Genomic DNA, 15,834 nt, shown 5'->3' on the forward strand with positions numbered 1-15,834 from the left:
GGCTGTTAAGCTGGATGAATCTCTGTGCCAGTTTGATGTGGCTTTTACTACATTCTTAACTGAAGCAAACTGAGGAAACTGAAATCGAGCATGTGGTCTGAGGGTGAAAGAATCACATGATACCACTTCAGCAAAAAGGACATTCCATGCAAGCAAATGTGGTGTTGCCAGATAAATAAAAAGAAAGAAGTTCTTTCATTTATATAATTCATTTTCATTGCCTTCAGTAATTCCATGAATTAAGATGAGGATTGATATCTTGACTTATGGGGCTCTGAGGACCCTGCTGAGTAAAATACAATGTTTTGTGAAAACCTTTACTGACAGCATTGATAGTGTTGGTTATTGCAGGCTGTGGAGGGGGTGAAAGAGTAGGATATTACAAACTCTGAGTAGAAGATTACTTAGAAATTGTATGGAAAATTTGCAAATTGATCTGGTGTCTTGTCTTAACATTATGTAGTATTTGTGACTCCTGTTTACTTAGAATTTGTTGCATGGAATTGTTCATTTGTTTTCTTAACAAGTCTAAACGTCTAAATTTCAAATAAATGCTTTTAAATAGTTCCTTGATAGACATGCTTATAGTTTAAAATATGACAAATACTGTTTGTCATATAATACAATTATTTTCTTCCTTCCTCTTTTCCCTTACATTGGTACACAAACACACACAATGTTCTATTAATGTAAACTTTGTGCGTTCCCTCCTAGAAGTCACACCTTTTTTTCTGCTTTCTATAACAAATTAAAAATTCTTTCCTCTATCTTCCCTTATTCTGTTCTTACAAGGTTAGAAATCACTACATCAAGTCTTACCACCGAACTATAAACATCTAAGTGTGTTGTCCTTGTTAAATTATCGTGTTCTTGTTCACCTGCAGGGACGGACCTGAGGACATTCAGTTTCTGTGGTAGCTGTGAATGTAGCAATGTTGGGAAATTTTCCTTACTTCACAATTTTTTATCTCTTTAACAACCAGAAAAAAATTATTAATGTAATCATAAAGCATACAATTTTATACACAGTTCAGCTTTTAACCATCTTTGGTTCTCTATATGTAGTTAATTTTGTATCATGATGAGCCATCAGAATTCCAGCCTATGTTTTCTGCTTTTAATAATATAAAACAGAAAAGCTGTGGAAATAATGAATTAAGTATAGTAGGTTAACTTTAGCTGAATTTCTCAGGAGCTTGAGATGAACACAATAAATCTGAGATGCCCTACCTCTTTCAATTGCAGCTGTCTTGCCACCAAGGTTTGAGGTGGAGTATTTGATGGTACAGAATTAATTTTTTCCTTGCAAAGGGCACACAACATTGTTTCTGGCTTTTGCCATACTGAAATAATCTGAGTAGGTATCTCCCACACACTTGGCCAATATAGGTAAACATATGAGTTAAAATTGATCTGTTATGTTAACATTAAATGTTCTGAAGTAATCAGGTTGTTAAATTGTTTTAACTGTCTTAGTACAAACATGTGTGTCATTAGGCTTATAATAAAATGGAATCATTTAGGATCAATTTCTCAGTGGGCTGGTCTGTGAACTCAAGTTTGGAACAGTGTTTCAGGCATCCAATGCACTCCTATAGACCAAGCAGCAAAAAGATACAGTTCTTTATCTTTGTATAAAGTGCCTGAATTCTGTCTATAATAACATTTGCACTTACACGATTACTCTAGGGTGGAGTAGGAATAACTTTTCCACATAAGTATTGTTTTACATATGTGGTGTTCTGCACAGCTAAAGTTGCTCCACTGTATTAAAAGCATAGGTCAAAATTTTGTGGAAAAAGCTAGTGCTTTTGCTTGAGTATCCAGCTCAGGAAACACTTTCAAAAGTAGCAAATGCCCATCCTTTGAAAATCAAATCCTTTTAAGTAGTTCATGTGAGCATTCTGTAACAGAGGGGCTCAGATTCACTAACCATATTTCAAACTCTTGGCTGCTTTTTCAAAAAAATCATGTACATACCATACATTTAAAACTTAGTACATATGTTTTCACTTTCCAGCTTCCTGAACAAAATGTGATAGCTATATGGAACAGTTGGTGTTAACTATGTTTGGTACCTGTTCAAATCCAATTGAACTTCCAATTATTTCTACTGCAAAAACAGGTTTAAATTTGTAAGTTCTGGTCTGCAACAATAAAGAAATGTACACAACTTAATGTTCTTTTTTATAATCTGAAACTCAGGTTTAATTATTTGCTTTTTATTCAGCTTAATGTCTACCCCCCTATCTTATAGTAAGGATTTTAAATGACTTTTTAAACCCAATACACTTTATTGGTACATTAGAAGCGTTCATTTAGGTACCAGACATAAATAAAAATTGAAAGTTAGCAAATGTTTATCACTTTTATTATCTTTAGCATGCAACCTATCGAATTTTGAATGTAAGAGATGTTTCATCTGTGGGATCCCTAAAAAAGTAAGGCAGTAATTTATATCTTTGAAATGTTTTTAATTGGCAGCTAAAGAAGAACGTAAAAAAGAAGAGAGCAGTTTGGAAAATGCACAAAAATGGTAAGGGTTTTGCTAGTGTTTTGTAACAGTTTACTTTGGTCAAAGATGTTATTGATCTTAGGAATTACATTAAAAAGGAAAAAAGATCTGTACTTCAAAGTAGTAATATGCTTTCTGAAAAATTCTTATGTAGTCTTCCAGGAAAAAGTTCAGTTGATTTTTTTAGCCAAACAGTGTACTGTGTTTGAGGTTTTAACTACTGTCAACATTGAACTGAATCAAGAGTTGTACAGAATATTGTAATAACTGATTAACTACTTAGTGTAGTTAAAATGTGTTTCATCGTCACTGAACATTTTCAGCACTTAGGCTATTGAATGCAGTTTGCTACGAAACCAGTGATATCCTAATGTTTTTATTGCCTGAGTATCTGTGCCTTACTTAGGCCAAAGAAGGCAAAACAGGGAGAAAAGGGAGATAAATTGATTTATAGCCAGTAAAACATTTAATAAGTGGGTATTTCTGATAAACTTTGTTTAGCAAATTACAGTTTGGTGAGAGTGAAGGATCTGCATTTAACCTTGTTTGGTTTAACTGTGGAACTGCTATAAATCAGCTGGGGTGAATTAATCTTTAACATTTTTTTCAGTATTTTTTCTTCGCGGTCACTAAAGGCAGATCTGTGGTAATTTGCATTTTTATGTTACTTTTCTGAGCCCCGAGTCACTCCACCTGACTGAGGCACCTAGGTTAGTCTTCCTAGACAGGAAAAGAGAGAGGGCCACCTTCCAAATGCGGTTCAGGTCTTAGGTGAGCTGTTCCCATTTGCTTGCAGAAGGTGCCTGAATTAGCTGAACTGTTGGCTGACATCAGCTGGGGCTTCACCTCTCCATTTCATTTGTCAAGGGTGGCTGGCTGGCTTGTTTCCTCTCCACCTGGCTACAATCCTACCTCTTGTGGCCAGGGCTCTTTCATATTCTACCTGTTTTGTAGCCTTTCTGGAGCAGGGTAGAGTCTCTGGGGTACGGGGGTACCCTTGCAGTTGACTTCAGGAATTAGTTGTGTGATGCAGAATTTGGGTTTTTCAATTGCTAACTAAACATTCAGTATTTTAAATTACTGCTAAAAAGATCTGTTACTTTTGAAAGTCAGAAAGCAGCCCAGGAAGGTAGATCAAGCTGGGTGAAAGCAAAACAGTGCTGCTGGGGGAAGGGCTGAGGCTGAAGCACAAAGAGGGGATGAGGAGTAAGTGTCAGGATGGAGGCAGAGCGAGTTTGCAGGAATTCAGAATCCTGAGGTGTGCAGAGACAACTGTTATCAGCTACAACTGGGATGGAGAAGGCTCCTGTTAGGAAGAGAACACGATTTTACCAGGGCTGCTGTTACACGAAGCAAATCTGAGCAGAGAGTTTCTGGTCCTACTGTTCCTGGCTTAGCCTGGCTGTTCTCGTCAAGGGGTGTGAGCAGCTGAGGAAGATTCGGCCCAAGCAAACGTAATGGAAATGACATTGCCCAATAAATGTAAACTGTTTTAACCACGTGATTATGACTAAGGTATATTGGTATTTTTAGGGGTTTAAATCCCGGAATGGTTTACATGAATATTTAAAGCTGTATTAGTTTTTAATTTTTTTATTTAATATTTTCTCCTTGTAGTGTCACTGTAGGACCCTTCAAATCTGAGTTATTATGTGCTTATTCATATTTACTTCATTGTGATTCCTTTACCATGGATCACCAATTAACTTGAAATAGTTACGTTTCATACAAAACTGATGTAAGGAATTTAAAAGCTTACAGTTATCATATATAAGGATTTAAAAATCTTTAATAACTCACCTTGAGCAATATGTGATACTCTTCAGCATGTCCTAAAAGCTGTATCCATCTTTAAAGTATCAAAAAAAACCAGCGCATATTGGTTTGTGTGGCTAAAATCCAAACTTCTTTACTTTGTGAATCAGCTGGAGTACAATGTTCCTTTATTTTGGGGGGTAACCCCTGTATTTTTTGATGGTTGCTTTATATTCTTCAAGCCTAGCTAGAAGCTTGAATCTCAACATAAGGCAAAAAACCCAGACCCTAACCTTGGCAATTCCATGTGAAGACTTGCAATGTAAACTATACAAGTGCAAGTATAAATTAAGACAGAAATATTTGCTGAAGCTGCATCTGTTGCTCAAGTAACATCTGTTGAATAGTTGGGGAGTCCTTGCAAGTCTTTAACATACCTCTTATTTATGTTATTTTCTGGATTTATACTTCCTGTCTTCTAGATTTAGGACCTATTGGCAACTGTAAAGAAGAATTTAACTTTTGCTTAAATAAGACCAGTATTCCAAGAAAAATGAGTTATTTTCAAATAAGTTGTTACCTTTCTTTCTAAATTATAGCATTCTTTTTAGTAAGTATCACCAAATCTTTCAGAATTGTTACATCTACTTTGCAGAGAAAACTGATTCAACCTTTAGAAAAGTGAATATAGTTTTATTTTATTTTGTTTAGATAAGTACCTAGTCATGTGAATCATTCCATTTTATCTATACAAAGCAATATTACAAAGGTTTAAAATGCACAATCAGTTAAAATGCAATCACAAATATCATCCGTAATAAAAGACTGCATTGAAAATAATCAGCTCTATAGGAATTCAGTAGCCACATTATAAAATGAAAAAATATTGGCAGTGTATTTTCATAAAATAAATTATCGGCTTATTGACACATCTGGAAGATGATTTATTTTCAGTAAAAACTTTGCAAACTGACTATTGGTACTTTGTGTGGCTTTTTTGTTGCTACTCCCAATTCTCCCTGAGTACTTGAGATTATTTTTAAACAAGCCTGGAGATTTTTGATGACTACTCTTCCACAGTCCTTCAATAAAGATAAAAAATATCTTCATGGAGTGTTGCAGAAAAAAAAATAAAATAAATAGATATAATACAGATTTCCTGAAAAGCAAGAAGTTAAGTTTTTCTTATTAAAATTGAATGCCCATGATTTGCTTATGTGACATGTCTCTATGATGGCTTGTGCATCTAAGTTATCCTCCTGGGAATGAGGTAGGTGTTGGAAGGTTAGATATACTTGGCATGAATTGCTGCTATGATTTCCAAGGAGAAGTTATGGTAATTACCAGCCTTGACTACTGAATCTGGAACTAGCCCTCAGAGAAACTGTTTCCCCAGTGGGCTTATGTGTTGACAGTTATTTTCCCCCCTCCCTCGTAGCTTTGAAGAAACAGTGGGATACTTTGGGATAAAGCCAAAGCCTGGCGAGAAGGAGATTACACCAAACTACGTTTTCACGGTGTGGTACGAATTCTGCAGTGACTTCAAGACCATTTGGAAACGAGAGAGCAAAAGCATTTCCAAGGAACGGTAAGGTTCTAATAAAGTCATTAATACCATTTTAGATGTCTGGGAAACTGTTCCTTCTCAAACCCAACAAATTATACTCCTATATTTCACAGGCGTCATTGTTTTCTTTCAGATCTAATGGACATCAAGGAAAGATTATTCCCTCAGGGTGCGTAGGAAAATTCACCAAAGGCATGCTGTCCCCACAAAAAGATAAACACATATAATCTGATAAATTACACTTTTGTAACCCCTTCCAATTACTAGCTAGTAAAATGAAAGGGGAGCTGTGCTAATTTGTAACAGATTGCTTCTCTGTGCATTTTCATGTTGAACTAGCCTAAATGAGGCGATATTGCTGTCGCAGACAGTACAGACAAATAAAAGTGAATGCTTTTCCAGTTAATATACTGCACTTGCATCAAAGGGAAGCCCCAGAGATTCAGGCCACACTTAGCACAGTGTCGAAGCCCCACACTGAATTTACAGCACTACTTCTGACTTTTGGTGTCCTGCTGAGGACATCAAACTACTCGCCGCTAGATCTCACCGCAGTCTCCTGATTTTATTAGTTAGAGTAAAAAAAAAAAAAAAAAAAGGAGAAAACCTTCAATTATTTTCTTGATTTTCTTAAAGAAGCTTATAATCTTTTACAAAGAAAAAACAGTTCCACTACAAGCGCACCATGCTTACCATATCTCAATTCATTTACATAGACCCACAAAGTGATAATGCGGTCATGCTTTGGAAAAGAATGGATTAATCACTTTCAGCATGAAATATAAACCCAGGTGCTTATTCCAAACTGACACAGATTTAGAGAAAAATGTCTTTAAAAGTATCAGCAAAAGTAGTAAACTCATTTACAGTTACATTTCCCAATTTGCTCAAAATCAGTGGGGCTTTTAGGTTCAGTTCACGTAGATTTTTAAAGGACAAGATGTAGAAATTATAAGTTCCTGATTATCAACCTTATCAGCATTGTTTTACAGATACTATACGTTTTACATACTTGAAAGTTGTTTTCTGTATTGTCTATGTAATGATTAGATGGATTTTGGAAGCTGACAACTGCAAACATTTACAAAGAATCTTTTATTTCCTTGTGTCCAAATCAATATGCAAATTTGTTTTACATGTTAAAAACTGTGTAAAATAAACAGTTGCTAGCAGATTGCTATAATCATGATAAGGCTTTTCTCGGGAATATATTTTCTGCTGAATCATTACTTGTTTTTGTTCCAAAAGCAGGCAGAGGAATAGGAATTAACTACCAAAAAAAAAAACCAAAAAAAAAAAAAACCACCAGACCATACATCCATTCCATTTTATGTAATTAGCACCTTGCTGATGGCATACAATGATCCCTTCAAAGAAATTGATTTAAAATGCCTTGTAAATGTTTTAACACTACATAACTTCTTAACTTTCTTAACACAATATTCAAGAAATCTTTGTTTGCAAGTAAACTGCTAAATTCTGTGCTTTCCTACTGGGATGACATAAGAATTTGTTAGGGTTTAATAATTATATAAATAAAATCTAAAAATAAAACCACAGTGCAAATATGTCATCAGCTTCTTTGATGGATACCTTTATTCCTATTCGTAAATGTAAACTAATGCTAGCAGGATGGAGACCACCAGTTGCTACAATACTTAAAAGTGCTGACACTTTCTGGATTATACAGACTGTTTTTCAGGGTTCACTTCAAGTTGTTTTTACAGTTTCATTAATCTAAAAAGGACAATACATTGTTCTTTACATTCAAAATTTAGATGATTCTTCAAGACAATGAGTTGATGAAATGAGGATCCTTGTGTAATAAGTAAACTAGAATGACAGAAGAACTTTTTTCATCATCCTAAATTGTTTTGTAATGTGCTATTGAGAAGAAGTCATGAAATTGGTAGATTAGAATGATGGAAAAGCTGTTTTCATTACCTGAAAATGTCCCATAAAGTCATGACCATTTAAGGTTTCTGTTTTACAAAGTATGAGACTAACAGTTGATGAGCTGCTGTCCAAAAAAGTTTGCAGGCAAGCTAAGGGTCATTGTGCATATCGGTAACTAAAATCCTGAGTATGACAGGAATGGACAGCTGTCTTCCTTAACTGCCTAATTAATTGGATGCACTATTTGTTTTGCATTTTTAGAGATTGTAATTTAATTTAAAAAAAAAAAAAATCTGTTTATCGCAAACCAATTATTTTGTTTTGAAGAAAATTTTAAAGAGGAAGAATTGGCAGTGTAAGTCAACATTTTCAAACCTGGATTCTTAAACTGAGGCATTGATATCTTTATGTGAAAACATTTACAATTGGATTACCCTTCAAAGTTCAGGAGGAGCTGCAAAAACTCAGTGTAAAATGTGTCTGAATTAGGTAGTCACACAGATACCTAAAAATGGATTTCATTGTTTACATTTATATAGGAATGTTAATATTGAATTATAGTTTTTCTCTCAATTACTATAGCTCAGAAAAGTCAAAATTTAATTATAATATGCAGAAGTATCATTATGCAAAGGTATAACAAAAAACATATTAGGTTAAAATTAACAGTAGTAAAAATAGGTCAAAACATCTAAGATTCCAAAATTAAAGTTTATACTCAGAACTAATTTGTGTTGTATAACAAGACAACCTTAAAAGCTCAGAATTTCAGGAAAAAAAAGAATACTGCCTTGAACTAAATGACAGCCTCAGCTGCAAGAGCCTGTTTTGTCTAAAAACTACTTGGCTCCCAAATGTAACACAACTGTAGAAATCTAATTAGATTTCTATGAGACTTTTTCTTAAAGTAAAGGAAACACTTTGACTGAGCTGCCCTGCATTTAACCTACCGTGAAAACAAATTAGCTGCCTGCAAAATATAGTTGAATCATTGTCTCTTTCCTGGGCAAAATTTGCACAGCATTTAGGAATGCAAGACAGAGTTACAGATAGATAACGAACCTAGATAGATTATGATTTGGTATGATGTGATGTGATATGATATGTTAAATAAATGACAAAATGAAGAAAATTTTCAAAACCATATTTCTGATAGGAATATGATGGCAGTTTTCTTTCAGACAGTAGGGTCAATACCAGAATGCAATTACAATAAGAATTGCTTTGACGATCACCTTTTCATCTCTGACAGTTTAATTTGAATGCACCATAATACTCACCAAATGTTGGAGACTTGGTTTTGTTTTGTTTTGCATCAAAACCTAGTTTTGTTGCTGACAGCTTTCTAATTTGCTATGTCTGTGCATCCAGGTACATCAAATGCTTTTATGCTTTCTTCTGTTCATAAAATTTTTAATGATAACTGAATTGAAGACTAAAACAAAGGTGAGGGGGTTTTGGCAACAAGGCACTTACACCATGGTAGATTGCATATAATTCCACTCTCACTTCCTTTTCTTAGACTACTAATTTTATTTGTATTGGGCATGTCTATGAATTCAGAATCAAAACAAATATTGGTTTATAACAACTGAAATACATTATACATATATATGAATGCCTACCTCTAAGTCTACTAAAGCATTTAGGATCTGTAAAGTATATTTCAAGAGGATATCCTAGCCAAGTCTGAATATGGGGAAAAAGTAAAAATAGAAAAAATACTAATAGTTTTTAGTGAGTGTTTTCATCACAAACTGTGATTGTATGTTTTGCAAAATAAATTTTACAAGGATTATCATTATGTAATTATGGGTGTTACACTTTAAATATGAAATAATTAGATATGAAAGGAATTATTGCTGTTAATTCAACCCACTGCTTAAACTGCAAAGTTAAGATTGCTACAGTTGTTACTATACTGGATTAAGCCATCTCTTTCAGATTGAGCATACATGCAAATTGTATAGGTCAAAATGTAGACAAGAAAAAGAGAATCTAAGTGTGTTTCAATAGCTGGAGAAGATAATCATTATTTAGTGAACAGAACTGTGTACTTCATCTTAAAAATAGGGGGGAAAGTCCTATTTTTAATGGTACCTTTTATAATGCTTTCTTTGTTCTTGAATTTCATCTCTAGCCCAAAGCATGTTGATAGTTTCAGCTTCATCTTGTGAAAAAAAACACAGTGTTTTTTTTGCCACAAAGGCTGTAACAGCTTTCAAAAGCATAAGCTTTGAATGTACCAGTGTAAATAGCTAATAGTAAAGATGAAAATGTCCTAACAAAATAAAAAGCATTCAGCATTGCCCATGTCATTTTTGTTTATTATAGTAAATTAGAGTTGGCTATAGCTTTCTACCCAATTCTTCTATTTATTAAATACAGAATAAATTATATTCATTGCCCTCTATTTCTGCACAGGAAAAGTAAGTCTGGGGAGTCTTTGTAAGACCACATGGTCGTAAGAGATAACATGTAAATTGCAAAATCTCTCAGCAGTGCTGGCCAATACAATATATAATATTTTTAACCATTGATTAAGCTAATTATGACACTATCTTATACCTAACAAATGACTGACATTTGACAGAAACACTTGCCACAGAGGAACTAGTGGATTATATTTTCATTTGCAATATCACAGTGAGCAATGAAGATAAATATGCTTTGGTTCAAGACATTGTATCTATTTTAGAAGACCAGATTTATTTTATAGTTTTATTTTAAAAATTCATTTATCTTTCATCTAATGTATGTCATGTATATGTAACTTAAGACAAGGAGAGTCCATGAGGGTCTAGATTCACAGCCATTTTAATCAATTTGTACTATGGTAGAACACTCTGTCCTGAGCATTAGTCAACACTCCAAAATAGGACATCATCCAGGTATCAGATAATCTGTCTGTATGAAAAAAAACAACAGATGTTGTTTGTTTCACTTAATATTAAACTAATGGTCTGTTAAGGCAAATTGACATCATAACGTAAATGAGTTTTCATGGAAGAGAAATAAGGAAAGAACAAGAAAATATTTCAGATATGATCATTAGGATCATTAGGTAACTTTATTGATTTATGCTGGAAGTTCCTTGTACACATAGTTGCAGCATCAGGAAAAGACAACATATTTGTGAGGAAATTTGATCAAAGGGTCCTACAGCATTGCCAGGCTGGAGGCTAATGGCTCGTTGTCATATAAAAGCTTTTGGAGTGAGTTGAAGTTAATTGTGCTTGAGTGAAGAAAGAGAATAAGGTGACATTCTACATTTCTACACTCCACATGCATTTTGAGTAGATTTTAGATGGCCAGTGTAGCCTTTATCTATACCAGAAAGGTTTGAAGTAGCTGGTACATGAATTAATGAAGAATTGTATCAGATTGTTGAGCAATGCAGACAGAGAAAAAGGGGAGGGGTTTTATATGTTTCTGAGGTTAAGATGTAGCTATGGGAAAAATTGAGGAGATAATTATAATTGTGCTGCAAATCAGAAATGGGCATTTTCCATAGAGCATACAACAGATCTGGCAAAGTGCTGCATCAAGGCTCTTGCTCTTGGAAAGAAAAACAGTGTTTTTTAGGTGTTATTAGGAAAGTACTATACAGCAGAACAGAAAACATCACTGAATCATTATATGAATCTACAGTTACCCAGATGCGGTGGTTCTCCCTTTCTCTCCAGCAGGGTCTGGTAGAGCTAGGAGAGGTAAGAATGAGAACAATTGGGTACAGAACAGCTTCTGCATAAGGAAGCATTTAAATAAAGGGGAATTCTTTGGCTTGGAAAGGACCCTACTGAAAAGGATACGGTAGGAATCTCTACAAGCCTGAAGAGTAAATGGGAAATAGTCATTACATACCTCATCTAATACAGCAGCTGAAGAGCATCAAATGAAGTCAGCAAGTGGCTGGTACAAGCCAAACACAGCAATGCCTCTTTACAGTAGCCATACTTGATCTGTTGAAGGCTCTGCCACAAGATGTCACAGGTGCCAAAAGCTTCCATTGCTTCCAAATGGTGACAGTACAAATTCATATTAGCAAAAATCCATGAAGGCCTGTGATACATGAAGACAGCTTCCAGCTGCGAAAGTATTCTGGGGATTATCACTGTGTGCTTTGGCCGTCCTTATACGCTCCTAGGTATCTGCTAGCAGCCATTTCAGGCATACTGAAGCACATTTTTAATCTGAATTTGTGTAGCCTTTTTCTTCCTATTTTTTCTTAAACACCAGCGTTCCTAAAGACATAAAAATAGGGTTTTTTTTCTTGTGACTACAGAGTTAAAATTTCTCACCCACTTTATAATCAAAACACTGTCAGTAGATCCAGAAAAAATACAAACATATCAAGCATATTAGCAAATTGAGGTTTGGAGACAAATTCCACTGACAAAAACTTTTACTGTATTTGTACCACTTTAGTTAGCAGGCATTTATTCTAAATGCAATTTAAGGAGTTGATCAATAATGACCTAGTTCTCTCCAGAAGATTTAAGCCTGAAGGTTTGGTCAGGCTATTGTATTGTACAACACGGTAGTAGAAGTGGACAATGTTCAAACTTCGTAATTTGTTATCACAGAATCAGACTCACAGACTGGTCAGGGGTGGTAGGGGCCTCTGGAGAGCATCTAGTCCAAGCCCCTGCTAAAGGAGGGTCACCTCCAGCAGGTTGCACAGAATCACATTCAGGCAGGTTTTGAATGTCCCCAGAGCAGGAGACCCCACAGCCTATCTGAGCAGCTTGTCCCAGCACTCTGTCATCCTCAAAGTAAAGTTATTCTCCTATTCAGATGGATATGGCTCCTAACTGTGAGGCTAACCAAGAACTTTGTAAAATCATCTGCCAGTCCAGGTAGTACATAGGCATCTGTTTTCTAAAATTTTGAGATTGAAATGTAGCCTGTTGTATTGCGTGGTCTAACAGTGTTTTCAGGAAATGGTGCTGTTACTTAAGGATTAAGTAATTTCTGTATGGGCTGCATACAGAAATTATCGTATGGCTGAGAGCAGTAAGGCATGTAACACATGAAAGGAATTTGAGCTATGGGGATATGTCTTAATCTCTCAAGGGGAGTCATTAAGGATCTAGGCTGGGTATGTAGCATAGCTCTAGGTTAAACAGTTGATATTGACTGTAGCTACCTCTGCTTGTTCATCTCCACCCACATCTGAAAATTTGGGTTGCACAATTCCTATGCCAGCACAGTCTTATGGGAGAAGTTTGAACTTCAAGTCATGGAAAGCTCAGGTGGCACAGAATTGTCGTTCCAAGCTATTTTCATAACCCACAACTATCTACATAACCCATCAGCTGCACAGAAGGAGCTGCAGAAGCAAAGAGAATGGATTATTCCAGAATATCAAGAGGTTGAGAGAACCAGATAATTTGGTCTCTGTATTTGCACAGTAGCAGAGCCTGAACATATATGAGTAGCAACTGAGTTGTTTAGAAGGGATTCTAAACTCACACCCTCTTCTGTCTGACTTGAATGGGAAGCAGGGGTGAAAATTATGAGTTTATCTGGTTAGTCCCTGGCTGGATAGTATCTTTTCCTGTAAGGAGGAAAAGTATTTTCCCAACCTTTTAATAAATACAGGCTTATGTTTAGATTTAGTTCCCCTAGTTACAAAATAAAAATAATAATTTTGAATAAAAATAATGTCTTTATTTTTCACTAATAACTTCTAATGTAAGAGTTGTGGCTTACATCCAATTTACAGGGGAAGACAACACCTGCCACATAAAGGCAGGAAAAAGCCAGCTGTATTCCTGTTGCTTATAGTAAAGATCCATATGCAATATGAGATTCATGAGTCTCCTATTTAAAAACACATTGTTCTGATAATTTCATTCAATTTTGTTTTCCATGTTGTGTGGTAATGTGCAATACTGCTCACTATTACAGCTGACACCACACCTTTATTCACTAAATAATTCACTAAAACTAAAACTCTCTTTTGCTCACGCTGTTGAAGGAGAGTAACTTTTCTTTTGAACACACCTATGTTGCAGCTGGTCAGGTTTCAAGGTGTAACCAACCTGCAATCCCATTCCTTAATTTTTTGGCCTCATGTTATTGCTTGCTAAATTAGCACCTGCACGCCTTTTGTCTGTGTTTTGAACCACCTGTTCCACCGTCCTTTATGATCTCTTTGTCCTCTGCAGTGCTCTCTGTTCAAAAGTGTTCTTGTCACTATTTTTCTAGCGTGTTTTACCACACACTTCTATCCCCTCTTGTTTTTCTTTTTTAGATATACCTCTGCTGACTTTTCCATTTCCCTTTCTTTCTCCTTGATTTCACATCTATTAGATTCAGTCCCAATTTCTCTTCCATTAAATCTCTAAAACATAGCTAGACTAGTGTGCCCATCCATGCTATTTTATACTGATACAGGAAGAAAAAAAACAAATCTTTTAACTGAGTCCATTCCTTTGCACATCTCCAAACTCCCCTTCATGGTCATGCCTCTCTAATGTCCAGTTCATGTGAGCTGCTTCCCTGTACATTAATTCACGTGACAAAACCTCAGAAGGGGTATAAAGTGGTTGATGGGATGCTTCGTTCATGTTGTTAAGCCTGCGCCTGTGAGTTGCAATTGTGGAGCTCTGCCTCAGGGCTGGATTTCTGCCACTGTTTCTCCAGGATAAGGGTCCTGAGGAGATTTCTTTTCGGAATACATATTAATTGGACTTCCCTAAACTGAACTTATCAGTCCCTATTATCTTTCCAGCTGGGAACTGGGGTTGTTTAGCCTGGAGAAAAGGAGGCTGAGGGGAGACCTTATCACTCTACAGCTGCCTGAAAGGGGGTTGTAGGCACGTGGGTGTTAGTCTCTTTTCCAAAGGAACCAGTGTTAGGATGAGAGGAAATGGCATCAAGTTGTCCCAGGGGAGGTTTAGGTTAGATATTGAGAAAAATTGTTCACTGCAAGGGTGGTCAAGCATTGGAACAAGCTGCCCAGGGAAGTGGCTGTCACCATCCCTGGAGGTGTTTAAAAGACACGTAGACTTCTGTTTGGTGTCTCGTGTAACACTTAAGGAATGAACAAGTTTACATAACAAGATGAAGTGAGTAAGTATTTTAAGCTCCTACTTTTTAAATCTTGCCCCCTAATCAGTGTCACTAAGACACTACTTACTCTAGCACATCTACAGTATATGTTTTAGCAATGTATTTCAAAGTCCTCTTCAGAGTTTTGTTGGCCCTTACACTGAACACAAGACTTCAGTGGATTTCCCATATTCCCTCAACTTATTTTCTATTCCACCTCGTTTCTGTAAGGTATAAATGTTAAAATTGGCCACCTTTGTTACCATTTAATAGAAGTGCTGTTACTCACAAGGAAGAAGAGAGATTTAAGAGAATATTTATTTCCCGTGCATTTTGACATAGCTTTTGTTTTACTTCAAATAGATTTTGAACACATAATTGCCAAACAATTGATAGTTAAGCAAGTTTATACTTTTACAAAAAGTTAAACAATTTACATCTATATAAATTATCATAAACTACAAGTAATGCCTTAAACAACTTTATAATATGTTTGATAGTTTAAGTTAACTAAAAATAATAGGATGTTGTGTGGTATATCTGCAAATTGATTAATAACGTAGCATATGGGTCTAAGAAAAGATCAGAAAATTATTCATTTAGTTCTGTCCTTTTGAATATACTTCGTAATTTTGTTCTTTCTGTACCTTATTCATGTCTAATTTTACTTCTAATATTTGGTATTTTAATGAAAAGCTTTTCCAATGAAGTTATGCTATTATATGGTTTATACAAATGAGAAATTATTTCTATTTGTGCTAAGGAAGGGTGGTAGAAAAAAATAGAGTGAACAGAGAACTCAACTAAGTTGAGTTAACTGAGTTTGTCTAGTCACTAGCTAATCATTCTTTGAGTATGTATTGTGTTTGTTTTTACTTACCATTTCAATTACAGACTTGGTCAAATGTTGTGCATACATTCAACTTTAGAACATGCAATCATAGAATAGTTTGGGTTGGAATGGACCTTTAAAGGTCATCTGTTCCAACCTTGCAATGAGCAGGGACATCTTCACTAGATCAGGTTGCTCAGAACCCCATCC

The 15,834-nt window shown here is 35.4% G+C and overlaps 1 protein-coding gene across 1 annotated transcript in view; it reads left to right on the plus strand.

The window, feature by feature from the left end:
* Positions 1-15,834, plus strand: part of LOC121091414 (formin-like) — a 147,895-nt gene that overhangs the window by 118,112 nt on the left and 13,949 nt on the right. Inside the window, exons 14-15 of the mRNA XM_040601174.1 lie at positions 2,485-2,536; positions 5,709-5,858. Coding sequence (XP_040457108.1) covers positions 2,485-2,536; positions 5,709-5,858 — 202 coding nt within the window. The remainder of the gene's footprint in view (positions 1-2,484; positions 2,537-5,708; positions 5,859-15,834) is intronic.

Source organism: Falco naumanni, chromosome 7 (genome assembly GCF_017639655.2).
Source record: "Falco naumanni isolate bFalNau1 chromosome 7, bFalNau1.pat, whole genome shotgun sequence".
Classification (NCBI taxonomy): domain Eukaryota; kingdom Metazoa; phylum Chordata; class Aves; order Falconiformes; family Falconidae; genus Falco; species Falco naumanni.